Here is a 16,693-nt window from a genome sequence, read left to right as displayed (position 1 = left end):
GAGTAGAAAAGACCCACAGGGAGAGTACCTCCCAATAGGTTGACCTTCAGAAAGAACATCTCAATGGTGTGACCTACTCCCACTTTAAGTTGGCTATAAGTTTGTGCACATATATTAGCTTGGGGAATTCCTATACCCAATTGTCTAATAGGAAAACTATCATTCTCTTTTATCACAGGATGAAATTGGGAAAGTCAAGAGAGATGTTATAGTTGAATATTGCCAGAAGTGAGTATAATATATGTAAACTATACATTCTGATTTCTGACTCCGAAGTCAATAAACAGCAGTATTATGTAGAAATCTGGACAATTAGTTAGCTGGTTTGTGTTTAAATAAGCCTATTTAACAGTCCTATTGTTGTTCAGACGCTAAGTCATGTCCAACTCTTTGCAACCCTATGCAGCACAGTCCTTCACCAAGTTTCCCTGTCCTTCACCATTTCCCAGAGTTTACTTAAACTCATGTCCATTGAGTCAGTGATGCCATCCAACCATCTCATCCTCTGTCGTCCCTTTCTCCTCCTGCCTGCAATCTTTCCCAGTGTCAGGGTCTTTTCAAATGAGTCAGTTCTTTGCATCAGGTGGCCAAAGTATTGGAGTTTCAGCTTCAGCATCAGTCCTTCCAGTGAATATTCAGAGTTAATTTCCTTTAGGATTGACTGGTTTGATCTCTATACTGTCCAAGGAACTCTCAAGAGTCTTCTCCAACATCACAGTTCAAAAGCATTGATTCTTCAGTGCTCATCCCCCTTTATGTCCAACTCTTACATCCATATATGACTACTGGAAAAACCACAGTTTTGACTAGATGGACCTTTGTCAGCAAAGTGATGTCTCTGCTTTTTAATACGCTGTCTAGGTTGGTCATAGCTTTTCTTTCAAGGAGCAAGCGTCTTTTAATTTCATGGCTGCAGTCACCGTCTGCAGTGATTTTGGAGCCCAACAAAATAGTCTGTCACTGTTTCCACTGTTTCCCCATCTATTTTCCATGAAGTGATGGGACCAGATGCCATGATCTTAGTTTTTTGAATATTGAGCTTTAAGCCAGCTTTTTCACTCTCCTCTTTCACTTTCATCAAGAGGCATTTTAGTTCCTCTTTGCTTTCTGCCATTAAGGTGGTATCATCTACATATCTGAGGTTATTGATATTTCTCCCAGCAATCTTGATTACAGCTTGAGCTTCATTCACCCTGGCATTTTGCATGATGTACTCTGCACATGAGTTAAATAAGCAGGGTGACAATGTACAGCCTTGAAATACTCCTTTCCCAGTTTTGAGACAGTTTGTTGTTCCATTTCTAGTTCTAACTGTTGCTTCTTGACCTGCATACAAGTTTCTCAGGAGGCAGGTAAGGTAGTTTGGTATTCCCATCTCTTTAAGAATTTTCCACAGTTTGTTGTGATCCACACAGTCAAAGGCTTTGGCATAGTCAATGAAGCTGAAGTAGCTGTCTTTCTGGAATCCCCTTGCTTTTTCTATGATCCAGTGAATGCTGACATGTTGATCTCTGGTTCCTCTGTATTTTCTAAATTCAGCTTGTACATCTGGAAGTTCTTGGTTCACATACTGTTGAAGCCTAGCTTGAAGGATTTTGAGCATTATTTTGCTAGCATGTGAAATGAGTGTAATTGTACGGTAGTCTGAACATTCTTTGGCATTGCCCTTCTTTGGGATGGGAATGAAAACTGACCTTTTCCAGTCCTGTGGCCACTGCTGAGTTTTCCAAATTTGCTGTCATATTGAGTGCAGCATTTTAACAGCATCATCTTTTAGAATTTGAAATAGCTCAGCTGGAATTCTATCACCTCCACTATCTTTTTCATAGTAATGTTTCTGGGATGAAAGCAAATTGAACTGTCCTCTGACACACAGAGGAAGCAGCATCAGAAATGACAGATAAGAGGCACTTGGAAGAGGTTCATGCCTTTGTGTTCAGGCAATAGCAATCTGACCAAGTCAGAAGTTTTTCTTGACAGAAGTCCTCTATTCTCTTTGAAAAGTCTCCAGGGACTTAGATCCTCGAACTTCTGTGAGAGATTGAACAACTTGAATTCACCTCTGCACATTATGTCTTCTTCTGACTTTTCAGGTTCAACCGCCATATGTCTCACTATGCTCTCCGGGGGCAGATCATAGCATACTGTAACAGCCTGAGAGCCCTACTGGATGATTTCCCTACCATCAGAGATACTTTTTTCATGGTGGGACAACGGCAAGAAAAGAAGGGGTTGAGGAACTCCAATGATGGCCTCAAGAATGACCCCAGGTGTGGAATTTTCTTTCGAGCTGGTTATTCCCCCATCCCCTCCCCACTCCTCCCAGGGGAGAGATTTATTAAGTTTGGTATTTAACCTTGATCTTCTGTCCAGAAGGGCAAAAGAAAGAGTTTATACTCTAAGAATAAGAGTATCTTTGTATTTGAATACAGAAGGAGTTCTTTGTTTATGGGCTGTATGATTGCTTTTTCAATCTATGAAGTTTTGTTTTGCCCTGGAGTACCCAGAAATTTTCATCAGTCACACCCTTTTATATAAGCCATAATCTAAAATAAGTGAACAAATAAGTAGACATAATATAGAACTGTTGTGGCTTTAATATTTTATTCAGTGGAGTAGAAGAAATATTCAGGAAAAAAACTATACTTCAGTGCTTTGGGTAAATCAGTGTCCTTCTGTACTTCTCTGATAGAGAAACTATATATATATTTATATATGTATAGAATGCTATTAAGTGAGAAGAGTGGAGCTGCTTCTATACTTCCTTAGCATGCCTTATCCAGTTTTCCAAATGTTCTTAACTCAGCCTGTCTAGAGTTCACTCACTTGGGTGGAGGAGTTGGCATACATTTGTTGTAAGTGACCACATTTCCTTTAAGGAAAAGAAGAGGGTATTACATAGTTGCATAGCCTCTAAGAGCGAGCAGAAACACCCTATAGGGTAAGTTGCCTCCCTCCTTACTCTTTCCCTTATGGCATGGCACAGAATTTAGTGCTGAGTAAGGGAGAAATATCAATCACCTCAGATGACACCACCCTTATGGCAGAAAGTGAAGAGGAACTATAAAGCCTCTTGATGAAAGTGAAAGAGGAGAGTGAAAAAGTTGGCTTAAAGCTCAACATTCAGAAAATGAAGATCATGGCATCTGGTCCCATCACTTCATGGGAAATAGATGGGGAAACAGTGGAAACAGTGTCAGACTTTATTTTGGGGGGCTCCAAAATCACTGCAGATGGTGACTGCAGCCATGAAATTAAAAGACGCTTACTCCTTAGAAGGAAAGTTATGACCAACCTAGATAGCATATTCAAAAGCAGAGGTATTACTTTGCCAACAAAGGTCTGTCTAGTCAAGGCTATGGTTTTTCCACTGGTCATGTATGGATGTGAGAGTTGGGCTGTGAAGAAGGCTGAGCGCCAAAGAATGGATGCTTTTGAACTGTGATGTTGGAGAAGACTCTTGAGAGTCCCCTGGACTGCAAGGAGATCCAACCAGTCCATTCTAAAGGAGATCAGCCCTGGAATTTCTTTGGAAGGAATGATGCTAAAGCTGAAGCTCCACTACTTTGGCCACCTCATGCGAAGAGTTGACTCATTGGAAAAGACTGATGCTGGGAGGGATTAGGGGCAGGAGGAAAAGGGGACAACAGAGGATGAGATGGCTGGATGGCATCACTGACTCGATGGATGTGAGTCTGAGTGAACTCCGGGAGATGGTGATGAACAGGGAAGCCTGGCGTGCTGTGATTCATGGGGTCACAAAGAGTTGGACACGACTGAGCGACTGAACTGAACTGAACTGAACTGAAGGGTAATACTTAATAAATATGACCACAGAACAGAAAGATAGAAGGGAATTGAAAGACCACTTGTATCAGACAACTCTTTTGCTCCCTTATCATTCATGGATTATTCAACCATTGTTTGTTCAGTGCTTACTTAGTATCAAGCCCTTTGCTATGTATACTGGAGTTGCAAAGGTAAATATGTCATTGACTCTGATCAAGATTAGCTAAAGATGAAGGGACAGAGTTGAGGAATGAGGGTCATGGATAGAGGTCCTTGCCTTATTCCTAAAATAAGGAGTTGGGTTATATTAAGAATAAGAAATATTTTATTTTAAATGAAGATTCCAACAATGTATTAGTGTCCTGCTAAGGATTCTAAGACACCCCAAGCTTATGAGATTGTTGTGATTGATTGCCAATGACCATGGTCAAGGAAAGGCCTCCCTGCTTGTGTTTGCCATCTCCTTGACTAGAAGAGTCCCATATATTCCATAGGTTTAAAATTCTAAGATGCTACTTAATCCTTAAAGGGCTGAAACATACTGTTTAGTTTTAGCAGAAACACCCTGCCCCTGAACCAGAACCTAAATGGAAGAGGGGCCAGGGGAAGCTCTCCTGCAAAGAAGGATGCCCCTTGAGGGCTCTGTGCCCTTCATGGCTCTAGAGGAGACTGGAGTCTCGACTAGGCTGACGCATGGCCATACTCCCAGGAGCAAGGCGTAGTGGTGTTGGCTGGTGGATGATTGAAGAAGGGACAAAGAGAGAGGACACTAATACTCAAGCCCTTACTGTGTGACAGGCAGATCCACCACTCTCGCACACGGCTGCTTCATGAATAAGAAAGTGCTGTTTCCTTTGGGCAGGGGTAGTCCCATGCCAGGGTGCACAGTTTGGCAAGTCAAGTATAGGCTGGATTTTAGCTACTGCTGGTTGCCTCAGGACACAAACTGAACAATGGTACATGGTAGCCTTGGTGCCAAGAACTGTATAGCAATGAATTAAACATGGTTCTGGCCCTTCAGGCAAGGGGAAATAGACAATGACCAAACGTTGTGATAAAGAATAAAATTGAAGTATAATGAAAGAACCCACCAGGCAATATTCAGTATTATCTCAAGGATCAGGGAGGTGGGGATGAAGAACTAGGTGGGCTTCAGGGAAGGGGGTGCACTAAACCTGGGTCTTGAAAAGACTAGTGTTTCAGGTGGACAAGGAAAGAATTTCAGTTCAAGCTCGGAGACCCACATAGATATGAGACAGCATATCTCATGATATGAGACAGCCATGTGGACCTCCCAGTGGCTCCTGTTCCAGGGTATGTGAGAATGAGTTGGGGAAGCAGAATGGAAAGTGCAATGGGCAAGATCCAGAAGTCTGCTCTTTGTCCTTCAACAAACAGGCTTCCTTGGTAGCTCAGACAGTAAAGCATCTGCCTGCAATGCAGGAGACCTAGGTTCAATCCCTGGGTCAGGAAGATCCCCTGGAGATGGAAATGGCAGCCCACTGCAGTATTCTTGCTTGGAGAATTCTGTGGACAGTGGAGCCTGGTGGGCTACACCCATGGGCTCCCAAAGAATCGAACATGACTGAGTAACTAACACTTTCACTTTCAAACAGGGAGAAGGGGGGCAAGATGATTGCTGGTGACCATTTAGGAACGTACTGAAACTGCGCAGACAGGGGATGTTTAGGAAAGTTAAATCAGCTAGGTGCTGGATTTAATGCAGAACTGAGTGAGGAGAAGGAAGAGGAATCTAGGATGTTACCCAGAGTCTCTGGCTTGTGAATGAAAAAATGGTAGTCTTGCTGTTGTTTAATGGGTACAGAATTTCAGTTTTGGAAGATGGAAAAGATTTTTTTTCTGTAGATAAATGGTGGCAGGTTGCCCAACAGTGTAAATGTACTTAATGCCACTGAAATGTGCACTTAAAAACAGTTAAAATAGTAAATTTAATGAATGTTTTATCACATTTTTTAATGGGGGGGCGGGAAGAATGGTCATGCCATTAAGAGGAGGAATGTGGAGGGGGAGATAATGAATCACAGCTCAAAGGTACCAGCTATGAATTTCTTCCCTTGGTCTCCCAACGAGTCTCAGACTCTTCTTATTCTAGATGTTCTCCACTTTCACATACTTCCATTCCTCCACATCCATCACAGCATCATGCTTCAAGTCTAGCTGCCTCTGGAATGTAAGATCCTTGAGGGCAGAGCCTATCTTCACTTCATACCCTGGGTGTGTACTTCTGCCTTGGCCCTTGGTTTGAAAGAGAGGATGGGGAGGGGGAAATGAGCCCTCAGGTAGTGGAGGCAGGTCCAGCCCCTTTGATTCAATTATGAAATAATAGACCATGTCATCATCTGCTGCTAGGAATCTGGTATGAGGCTTAAGGAAGATTTGGAGTTACTGAAAAACGGAAATGGACATGAAAGCTGATCAAAGGAAAGAAAACCAGTTTTTCCTGGCGTGACACAGCTCAGACTGGAAACCATTTATTTGTTGCATCAATAAAATTAGCAGTGTGATTTCCTCCAGCTGTGCTCAGCAACATGCGACTAGAAGCAGAAAGCAGGCTAGCTAGAGGGATCCAGAGTTGGGGTTTTGCTAGATAGATGGGCTGTAAGTACGAAGAAGTAAAGAATTGAAGGTGCTGGTGGGAGTGTAGTTCACATGATCGGCTGTGCTCATTGTTGATTGTAGTGTTTCTTTGGAGCACCTTTGAACAAATAACAGAGATAGGACGAGATTAAGCTGGTTTTGATCTGCTCCAGGAATGGATAGTCTGACTTTTTGGTGGCTGAAATAAGAGAAGTTCTCCAAGCTAACACGACCATGCTTTGTTTCTGAACTTCAAATTACCTGATTAAAATCCTGAGGCTTGAGACTAACCCAAGTAGAGTTTTAAAAATTTTAAGTTTCATATTCAGAATGTTTGATATGGAAAACATTAGACCTCAGTTAAAATGAATTACATTTTATTTTAGGAAATGAAATGGGTCATCTGAATCTCTCCTAAGGACCCAGAAATAATGACAATCAAAAACTGCCCCGGTGATTTCCAAAATGCTCTCGAGAAGGTGAAACCCTCCCATTGAGAGTCCTTGCTATAGACCAATGGAGTGTGAGTGGAGACTGCACACAAGAGAGCTGTGGGGTCAGTAGGACCTGAGGGGTAAAGAAGGAGGCATCTAAAAACCCTGGGTTCTGGTTTTGAGGACTTGGAGGTTATGGTTCTCTTAACACAGGACGAAGCCCAGGATCGGGGTGGGGGTGGGGGTGAGGAGGTCGGTTCTTGCCTGTTTTGACTGAGGTGGTCTGAGGCACTGCCAGCCAAGGTGGAGCAAGTTGGGACTAAGGAACTGTGAAGGGGCTTCCAAGGAACTGGCCGTGTTCTATACCCCAGGCCAGGTAGTAGGTAACTGAGCTGTGTGAATCCTTAAACCAGACATAAATGAATTATGTTTATAACAAAAAACCTGTTATACTGGTGCCTAAGAAATGATAAAGTATTGAGTTGGCCAAAAACTTCATTTAAGTTTTTGTAACATCTTATGGGGAAACCTGAACCAACTTTTTGGCCAACCCAATATTTGAAGAGGGGCTTCCCAGGTGGCAGCTAGTGGTAAAGAACCCTCTTACCAATGCAGGAGACAAGAGATGTGGGTTTGATCCCTGGGTCGGGAAGATTGCCTGGAAGAGGGCATGGCAACCCACTCCAGCATTCTTGCCTGGAAAATCCCATGGACACTGGAGCCTGGCAGGCTACAGTCCATGGGGTCTCAAAGAGTCTGACACAACTGAAGTGACTTAGTGCAATATAGGAAGGAGGAGGGAAAAGAGGGCCAGAGTCTGGAGAACTTGACAGGAATCTGGTGGGGAAGGAAGGAAAACAGAAGCTGGTCCCCGGAGCCTGAATTCTGGAACTGGACAAATCTGTGCTTAAATCTCAACTTCTTCTCTTACAAGTTGATTAGGCAAGATCTTTGTAACCTGGTCAGTCAGTCAGTACAGTCGCTCAGTCGTGTCCAACTTTTTGCGACCCCATGGACTACAGCATGCCAGGCCTCCCTGTCCATCACCAACTCCAGGAGTTTACTCAAACTCATGTCCATTGAGTCAGTGATGCCATCCAGCCATCTGGTAGGGCCTCTGTTTTCTCCTCTGTGAACCACGAACAGCATAGGAACGTCCCAAGGTTGTCATAAGAATTAAGTGAGAAAATTGTCACCCCCAGTATGGTGTCAGTGTTGTAGCCACATGTTCTGGGAAACAAATTTACTCAGAAGGACAATGCAGATAGTGGAGTGCAGTTTATTACACCGGTGGGACCAAGGCAGAGTCTCCTCTTAGCCAAGGACCCTGACCAGTTTTTGTGAAAACGTTATATACCCTAGGTTTACGTGCCCAAACCCACCTCCCTAAATTCCCTGAAACTAGTCTGAATGAAGGAAAAGAAAGATACAGTCAAAGATAACCAGTGATTCATATGCCTTAGGCCTAGGTAGTAAACAGTGGACAATTATCAATAGGCCTGTGCTCATACCCCAATAAGCATAATAGAATTTATGATTCTATTCGGTTACACAGATAATTAGCGTATTCTTTTAGGTGACAGAGAGTCTAGGTATGAGCCCTGGGGGTCTTCCCTTCAGGGGTCTGGTTTTCCAGCTGGTATGTCGTTTCCATAGATACTGGGCATATAGATCAAAGTCCAGAGTCCAGCCCAAGATGGAGTCCTGCTTTCAAGACGGGCCTGTTCTGTCTGTTTCCTCCTTCATCAGCACCTAATTCATGCCCTCTCTGCTTCCTTTCTTATCACACCTTTCCCTGCATCTGCGCCCACGCTTTCCTCCCAACACAGCTGTGGCTAAAACCAGCCCAACTGCTCTTCTCCTGGTGAGTTATTTATAACTGTGTCCCCTTGCGAGCTGCCTGAAAAGGAGTCCTGCTGCCCTCGGGCTTAGACACTCGATGTGTGTACAGCAATGCGGTCTCTGGTGCTGCGGCTGGAGGGCGGAGGTAGAAATAGTTCACACCAGGAGCCCCTTTTAGAGAGACAAACGCTGTACTACCGGATCTCTCTTCTCATACCGCAGGAGTTTTCAGCCCCGGCCACGGCGTTTGCTGTCTGCTGATGGGAAAGTCTTCCTCAACTTATGGTTCATACCCCATCCTTCTGAAGTGCTGGTTATGTTCAAAACTCTGCCAGAAAAGGTTTGTATTTTTTTATGTGTGCCAGAATGGAAACTGGCTGTTTTTATGTCCCACAGTTAAACATGTCAGTTTCAGAGAGTATCTCTTGTTGGGTTTTTTCCCCAGAAACATTTAATAACTGAAATCTCTCAGCTTCTCATATTTTGCTTGCTTTATTATAATTTCCCTTGTGCCTCATTATTTCATAGTTCTGCTTCTCCATGGTCATTACTGAACACTAATGGAGCTTCTGAGACTCCTTATTAATCCTTAATTTCCTCCCCAGCTCCAAGAAAACTCCACCCTGATGTGCTGAAGCTGAAGAGAGGTTGAGATCACACTTAATCACAGTAATTAGCTGGTTTCTGTGTTTTGAAGAGTTCCTCTAAGTACCTCATTTACTGATAAAGGTTAACCATTAAAAAGAATAGATACAGAAATGCATAAATCATTCAACTGTTAACTAAATAAAATGCAGTGTTGAAAACGGCAATTTGGGAACATTCTGATTTTTCTTTGGAAGTGAAAACCTGTTTAGCAATCTAGGTTTCTCACCCTTTCCACCCCCTCCCACCCCCCACCCACCCCACCCCCGCCCCGCTCAACTTTTTTGACGTGTGGGGCTTCCCTGGTGGCTCAGATGGTAAAGAATCTGCCTGAAATGCAGGAGATCCTGGTTCAGTTCCTGGGTCGGGAAGATCCTCTAGAGAAGGGAATGGCAAGCCACTCTAGTATTCTTGCCTGGAGAATTCCATGGACAGAGGAGCCTGGCGGGCTACAAACAGTCCATGGGGTTGCAGAGTCAGACATGACTGAGCAACAATAACTTGCTGCTGCTGCTGCTAAGTTGCTTCAGTCGTGTCCGACTCTGTGCGACCCTATGGACAGCAGCCCATCAGGCTCCTCTGTCCACGGGATTCTCTGGGCAAGAACACTCGAGTGGGTTGCCATTTCGTCCTCCCAACTAATACTTATTGAGGTGTAATTAACAAATAAAATTGTATATATTTAAATTGTACAGCATGATGATTTAATTGTACAGCAGCCCATCAGGCTCCTCTGTCCACAGGATTCTCTAGGCAAGAACACTCGAGTGGGTTGCCATTTCCTTCTCCCAACTAATACTTATTGAGGTGTAATTAACAAATAAAATTGTATATACTTAAATTGTACAGCATGATGATTTAATTGTACAGCAGCCCATCAGGCTCCTCTGTCCACAGGATTCTCTAGGCAAGAATACTCGAGTGGGTTGCCATTTCCTTCTCCCAACTAATACTTATTGAGGTGTAATTAACAAATAAAATTGTATATATTTAAATTGTACAGCATGATGATTAATCATTATAAAATGATTACCACAGTTAATACATTCATCACTTCATAGTTACTTTTTTTTGTTTTTTTGGAGGTGAGAACGCTTATCCAACTCTAACAAAATTTCAAGTATACAATACAATGTTGTTAACTATAGTCACCATGCTGTATATTAGATCCTTAGAACTTATCTTATAAATAAAGTTTGTACCTCTTGACCACATCGCACCATTTCCCCCACCATTTCCACTTTTCTGTAAGTTTGACCTTCATTTTTAGATGCCACATATGAGTGAGATCATACAGTGTGTCTTTCTCTGTGGTTTATTTCACTTAGCCTAATGTCATTCAAGTTTACCCATGTTGTTGTAAATGGCAGTTCTTTCTTATGTCTGAATAATATTCCTGTGTATGTGTATGCTTGTGTGTGTGACATTTTCTTTATCCATTTATCCATACACTGGACACTTAGGTTGTTTCCATATCTTGACTATTGTGAGTAATTCTACATGGAAGTGCAGATAATCTCCTTAATATATTGATTTATTTCTTTTGATATATCCCCAGAAGTGGGTTTGCTGGATCATATATGATAATCTTACATGCAACAGAAAGAAACTGGATCCCTGTCTTACACCAGTCACAAAAATTAACTTCAGGTGGATTAAAGACAACTGTTAAGACTGGAAACTATAAAATCTTAGAGGAAAACCGGGAAAAAAAACTCTTTGACACCAGTCTTGGCAATGATTTTTTTTGATACAACAACAAAAGCATAGGTAACAAGAGCAAATATAAACAAGTGAGATAATATCAAACTAAAAAACCTCTGCTGGCAAAGGAACAAATCAATGGAAGGAGAAGACAACCTACATAATGAGAGAAAATATTTGCAAACTATATATACCTTAAATATGTAAGGAACTCATATAACTCAATAGCAAAAGCAAGAACAAAACAAAACAAAAATTTTTTAAACCTATAATCTGATTTTAAAATGGTCAAAGGACCTGAGTAGACATTTTTCCAAAGGAGACATACCAATGACCAACACATAAATGAAAAGGTATTCAACATCACTAACCATCAGGGAAATGCAAATCAAAACTGTGATGAGGTATCCCTTACACCTGTTGGGATGGCTGTTATTAAAAAAGACAAAAGAACAACTGTCGGTGAAGTTGTGGTGAAAAAGAGACATTTGTGCACTGTTAGTAGAAATGACGATTGGTGCATCCATGATGGAAAACAGTGTGGAGATTCCTCAAGAAATTAGAAATAGAACTACCCTTTACTTCATTTATTCACCATGAGCATTTTTTAGGGCTTTTAAAAAATATAAAACTGCTACTTTCTGCAGTTAAGTCATAATTTTTCTCTTTTCCTTTGCTGAATGTTGATATTTAAGATCCATTGTTTGTTTTTTAGTCTTGTGTTTAAACTATGTTGATAAGTAGTTATGTTTTCCTTATAGGTAGGAAGAAATAACAGCCCTCAGGGCAATGTTGTCTGAATACGAGTCCCTGCTAGGAATTTATTTGTGAACTTTGTAATTTGTTGATCATTGGTAATACAATCATATTTTGATGTCTTTTTGGCCACCAATGGCTTTAAAGAAAGAGAAACACATTGTTTTAATTCCCCAGCAGGAGTTACCTTGTCAAAAGACTTGTATAACCTGAGTTCATGAAAAGCTTGTTGTTCATTTTTTCAGATACTGTCTTGTAGCTATTATCATGTATTATTATGTGAAAATGTTTATTTAAAAATTCTTAAATATATTGCCCTAATCAATGCTCATATATTTTTGTGTCCCCTTAGAAATTTCTTGAAACTTATTTCTTTGTATTGATTTTACTCACAGGTAGCTTTTGGAGCCTTAAAGCTAACTCTGCAGCTGATAGCCCCTCTCCATGACATCGTGGCCTACCTTTTCAGTTTTGCTAAACTTGGAAATTGTCCAGCATGGTTTGAATTTCCTCTGAGTCCTAACCCTCTGAGAGGTGACTGGGGAGGAACTGAGGGTATTGGTAAGTGACTAAAGGTGATTAACATTGCCTTCAATATTCACTTGAAGTTCCATGACATGCTTTTTTTTTTTAAGCTTTATTGAGGCATAGTTGAAGAATAAAATTTGAGTGAACAATGTAATATTTGATATACATATACAGTATACACTGTGGAAGGATTTCCCCCACCTAATTAATTACTGTGAAGCCCTTAATGCTCAGAGAGAGAGAAGTCACTCAGTCGCATCCCACTCTTTGTGATGCCATGGACTGTAGCCTACTAGGCTCCTCCATCCATGGGATTTTCCAGGCAAGAGTACTGGAGTGTGTTGCCATTTCCTTCTCCAGGGGATCTTCCTGACCCAGGGATTGAACCCAGGTCTCCCCCATTGCAGGTAGACACATTACCATCTGAGCCACCTGGAATGCTCAGAAAGACAGGACTGAAATATTTCCTCATAAATGACAAAATGGCAAAGGGAAAGTCCCGTCATATACTGTCTCCAAACTGATTGATTCCACATTTGTTGGCTAAACCACGAAGTATGCCAAGTGAGAACTGGGGGGCCTGGGGTTTTGCCCTGCCTCTGTCACTTGGATTACTGGAAGCTGGGCTCTTTACTCTCTGGGTCTCTGTTGTCATCTGTAGAATAAGGGTGATGATAACTATCTTAGAAGGTTATTCTGTGGATTAGAATCTGTAAAAAGTTTAGAAGGATGTACAAATACCCTTTAAATACTAGTTTGCTTTCATTCCCTTTCCCCTCCTGGCCTTCCTGAAAGGTCAAAGCCTTGCGGACAGCCCTTAGGTAGCTAACAAGACCCACTTGGTAGTCCTGTCAGTAAGAACAGTTGAGGCTTTAGTTTTATCTGCCCATTGCTAATCCAACTCAGCACAACTTCTCGGATAAATACATGAGATAAAGACACTGAGATGCTTAGTAAACTGGGTTTATCAAAAGCAGTGAAACTAATCTTACTATTTTAATAATTTGACTCCCATCCAAATTATGTCATTGGTCATGTAAATATTAATTAATTGATATCAATATATTATAACATAGTAGCCAAGGATTTTAAAGTGTGAGAAGAGCCAAAACAATGAGGTAACATGCCTATTTAAACCTAAGTGATCTTAAAACAAATGTGATATAATTTGAATCTATTCCTCTCTGGCCAGTGCATCAAAGAAGTGTTTGTGGGAGATTCTGACTTGTTCCAGGAGGGAGATTGATGCCTATATCTGAGGATAGCCAGCATGAAGGAATGAGGTTGGTGCTGCCCCAGCAGAGAAAGCTCAGAATTACTGCAGGCCTACTAGCAAGTCTTCAACAAGCATCAAGAAATTACAGAAGTTCCAAAGCACTCTTAGCTCCTTTCCTTTTGCTAATCTTGGGACTGTTGTAAAAGGGGTTTACTCAGAAAATAAACTAAAATGCTCTCAGTAGAGCTGGATGTTGGGGGGTATGGAGCTGGACGTTAGTTGAGGAAAAGAAGAAAGGAGAATAGGCCAGGAAAAGTGCCGCCCCCACCTCAAGAAGGGCAGACAGGTGTTATATGGAGATGAGGAAGAGCCAGAGCTGTGTTTCCAGAAGTCCCTGCGTAGGAAGTTCTATAGCAGCTGGGAGAGGAGAAGCCCACCCAGAAGATGATCTGGGGGGGACCTACCCCCACTTGAATCAGTGGAGAAAAATAGAAGGGCTTGTCCTGCAGGAGGATGAAAAGAGGATGCTGGCAAAGGAAACAGGCTACACGTGGCCAGTCCAGAAGGATGAACCCACCAGTGCGACACTGAGGGATAGTAGAAAATAAGGCCCAATTGTTGAGGACCTAGAACTGAGCAGGAAGGCAGTTGGTTTCTTACTATTTGTATGCTTATGAACTGGAAACCATTGAAATATCTGGGGGTCCAGGCTTTCTGAGGTGTGCAATTAGAGACCTACATGTTGTCATGTTGCCAGTAAAAATATTTGTGCTCCAGGGAGAATGTACAAAGTTTTACATACTTTGCTTTGCTGAAAATAGATAAAGAGCAAACTGAACTAAAAAAAATTCCACTGTAAGATAATCATCTTTTTTAAAGGCTAGGCTGCTTAGTTCCTGGCCTGCTTCCCAGAGGAGGCAAGGAGAACTAAGGTGAAAAGATGAGATGGATCTGTTCATATACCCACCCAACTCCCTTTAGCCGTTTCAGAATTATTTGGATTAGATAAAAGGACATACGTAGACTTATGTACTTAAAAAAAAATTTTTTTTAAGAAACACTTCAAATTTCAGCTGTGGTCCTCCCACTTGACAGAGGAAGCAGCTCTTAGACACTGTGGACTAGTTCTGTGGACCCTGCCAAATTCTCTCCTTCCCTGAAGGCCAGCAACTCCCTTTGGAGTCAGTGTGAAGCAGAAGATGTAATCAGAATGTGGGAGTTTACATTGTGATTTCCTTGTAAAGGATTAGGAGACCAAAGAAACCCAGACACTACACACTGAACTTAGGGTTTCAGGAACAAAAGGTACTGGCTTTGAGTTTTCACATGGAGGCTGGGCCACTGTGATTCTTCTCTTTCTGATTTCCCACACAGAACCCTCCTGTGGAAAGGCACAAGAAAAGGCTCATTTGTTTCCTAGTGGAGAGTCTCCTCCTTCCCCCACCATCGCCCCCCTCCATGACCACATGCAACCACCTGCCCCATCCTCACAGACAGGCTGCCTTCCCTGCCCATGCCCACCATCCCTGCTCCCTCTGAGCAGTGCGACCCCACAGAAAAAGTCCCAAATGAGCAGTATTATCAGTGTGTAACTAAGAAAAGGTAGGCCCTCCTCTGTACCTATATTTTAATGATAATGCCATCTGCCAGCACATAGTTTTGCTGGGAAGTGACTGTGTAAAAGTGCACACACAGAATTTTATAAACAATAATGGAAATAATGAGAAAAATCACGCATAATCCAACTATTCTAACAAGTGAAATAATTTTACTTTACTTCCTTCTAACCCTTGCTCAAATACATTTTACAGAGCTTTAATCACAGGGTATGTGCAACTTTATATTCTTTTTTTTTTATTGTCATTGCAGGGGATTACAAACTTTTTCTCCTGGTTACTGCATAGCCTGACAGAGTGTATTGCTTGTAGACCAAGCACACTAGACCTTGAACAAATAAGGCTCACTGACTACCCCTCCTTCCATCCACCACAGAATTCTTTGAGTTCTTGTACCATTTGCTGTGGAAGTTTCTTTTCAGCCTGATATAACCATCAGATTTATAAAGGATTCATAAAAAGTCTAATGATTGACCCCAATTCTTTTGTGGTTGGAAAAATATGCCCCAAATATTCTTCTGTTATGTGTAAAATGTCCAATGGGTATGAAATCTGGACTGCTCATCCTTTTCTAAGGATGAGCTTCCCTGGTGGCTCAGAGGTTAAAGCGTCTGCCTGCAATGCAGGAGACCTGGATTCGATCCCTGGGTGGGAAAATCCCCTGGAGAAGGAAATGGCAACCCACTCCAGTATTCTTGCCTGGAGAATCCCATGGAGGGAGGAGCCTGGTAGGCTACAGTCCACCGGGTTGCAAAGAGTCGGACACAACTGAGCTACTTCACATCCTTTTCTAAAGCCAAGATCCCATATTGCAAGCACATGTTGGCAACCATTCTCAGACCTGGTTCTTCCCTGATCAGGCTCTTGTGGACAGCCTCCCTGTTCTCAGTCCCCTGCCTTCCATCCCAGAAACATAGACAGAGTTCCAGTACCAGGCCAGTTAGGGTACAAGGCTGCTCAAGTCTGGGTGAGCTGTTTATACAGCCTAACTTTGGAAATGCTTCATAGGTCTCCCATCTCACTTCTGCCTTGGGCTACAATCAGGGATGGTGATCAGTTTCCACATTGCTTCTCTTTGCATAGCAGGGATGTCCTCTCAAGTAGAAAACTATTACTGTCTCCACAGGGAGCTGATGAGCATTTCACATCAGCTGACATTCTGTAGACCTGGAAACAGGGCCCACCCGCCCACCCCACCAGTGCTCCCTAAGGACCATGATTTTTTTTTTCTGTGCTTCCCCATTCTGAGTGCCTCATTTCCTGAGCCAATAATAGAGATGCTAGTACAGCCATCTAGACCCAGGCCAGGTTCCTCAAACCAGTATTGAGTACCGTAAAAGGCCCCTAGCTTAAATTTCCATCCAAAACACATATAAATCCTTTAGGATAAGGGTCCAAGAAATAAGCCTATTTAGGATCTCTCACATCTACTCCTGAAATGATGTGAATCTCCTAGAAGGCTGTATGTTTGTGTATACATATATGTATACGTATTTTTGGCTCCTTGGATGGTCTTGAGTCTTGTTTAATCCATGAGCCATTGACAGGATGAGTCTATGCCAGTG

General features: G+C 42.2%; 1 protein-coding gene across 1 annotated transcript in view; it reads left to right on the top strand.

Annotated features, from left to right (window-relative positions):
• Positions 1–16,693, top strand: part of LOC128053312 (coiled-coil domain-containing protein 162-like) — a 150,210-nt gene that overhangs the window by 72,466 nt on the left and 61,051 nt on the right. Inside the window, exons 18-21 of the mRNA XM_052645813.1 lie at positions 179–228; positions 2,094–2,270; positions 8,886–9,003; positions 12,164–12,329. Coding sequence (XP_052501773.1) covers positions 179–228; positions 2,094–2,270; positions 8,886–9,003; positions 12,164–12,329 — 511 coding nt within the window. The remainder of the gene's footprint in view (positions 1–178; positions 229–2,093; positions 2,271–8,885; positions 9,004–12,163; positions 12,330–16,693) is intronic.

This window comes from Budorcas taxicolor, chromosome 9 (assembly GCF_023091745.1).
Source record: "Budorcas taxicolor isolate Tak-1 chromosome 9, Takin1.1, whole genome shotgun sequence".
Taxonomy (NCBI): domain Eukaryota; kingdom Metazoa; phylum Chordata; class Mammalia; order Artiodactyla; family Bovidae; genus Budorcas; species Budorcas taxicolor.
Note: the sequence above shows the minus strand (reverse complement) of the source record. Positions and strands in the feature narration are given on the sequence as shown.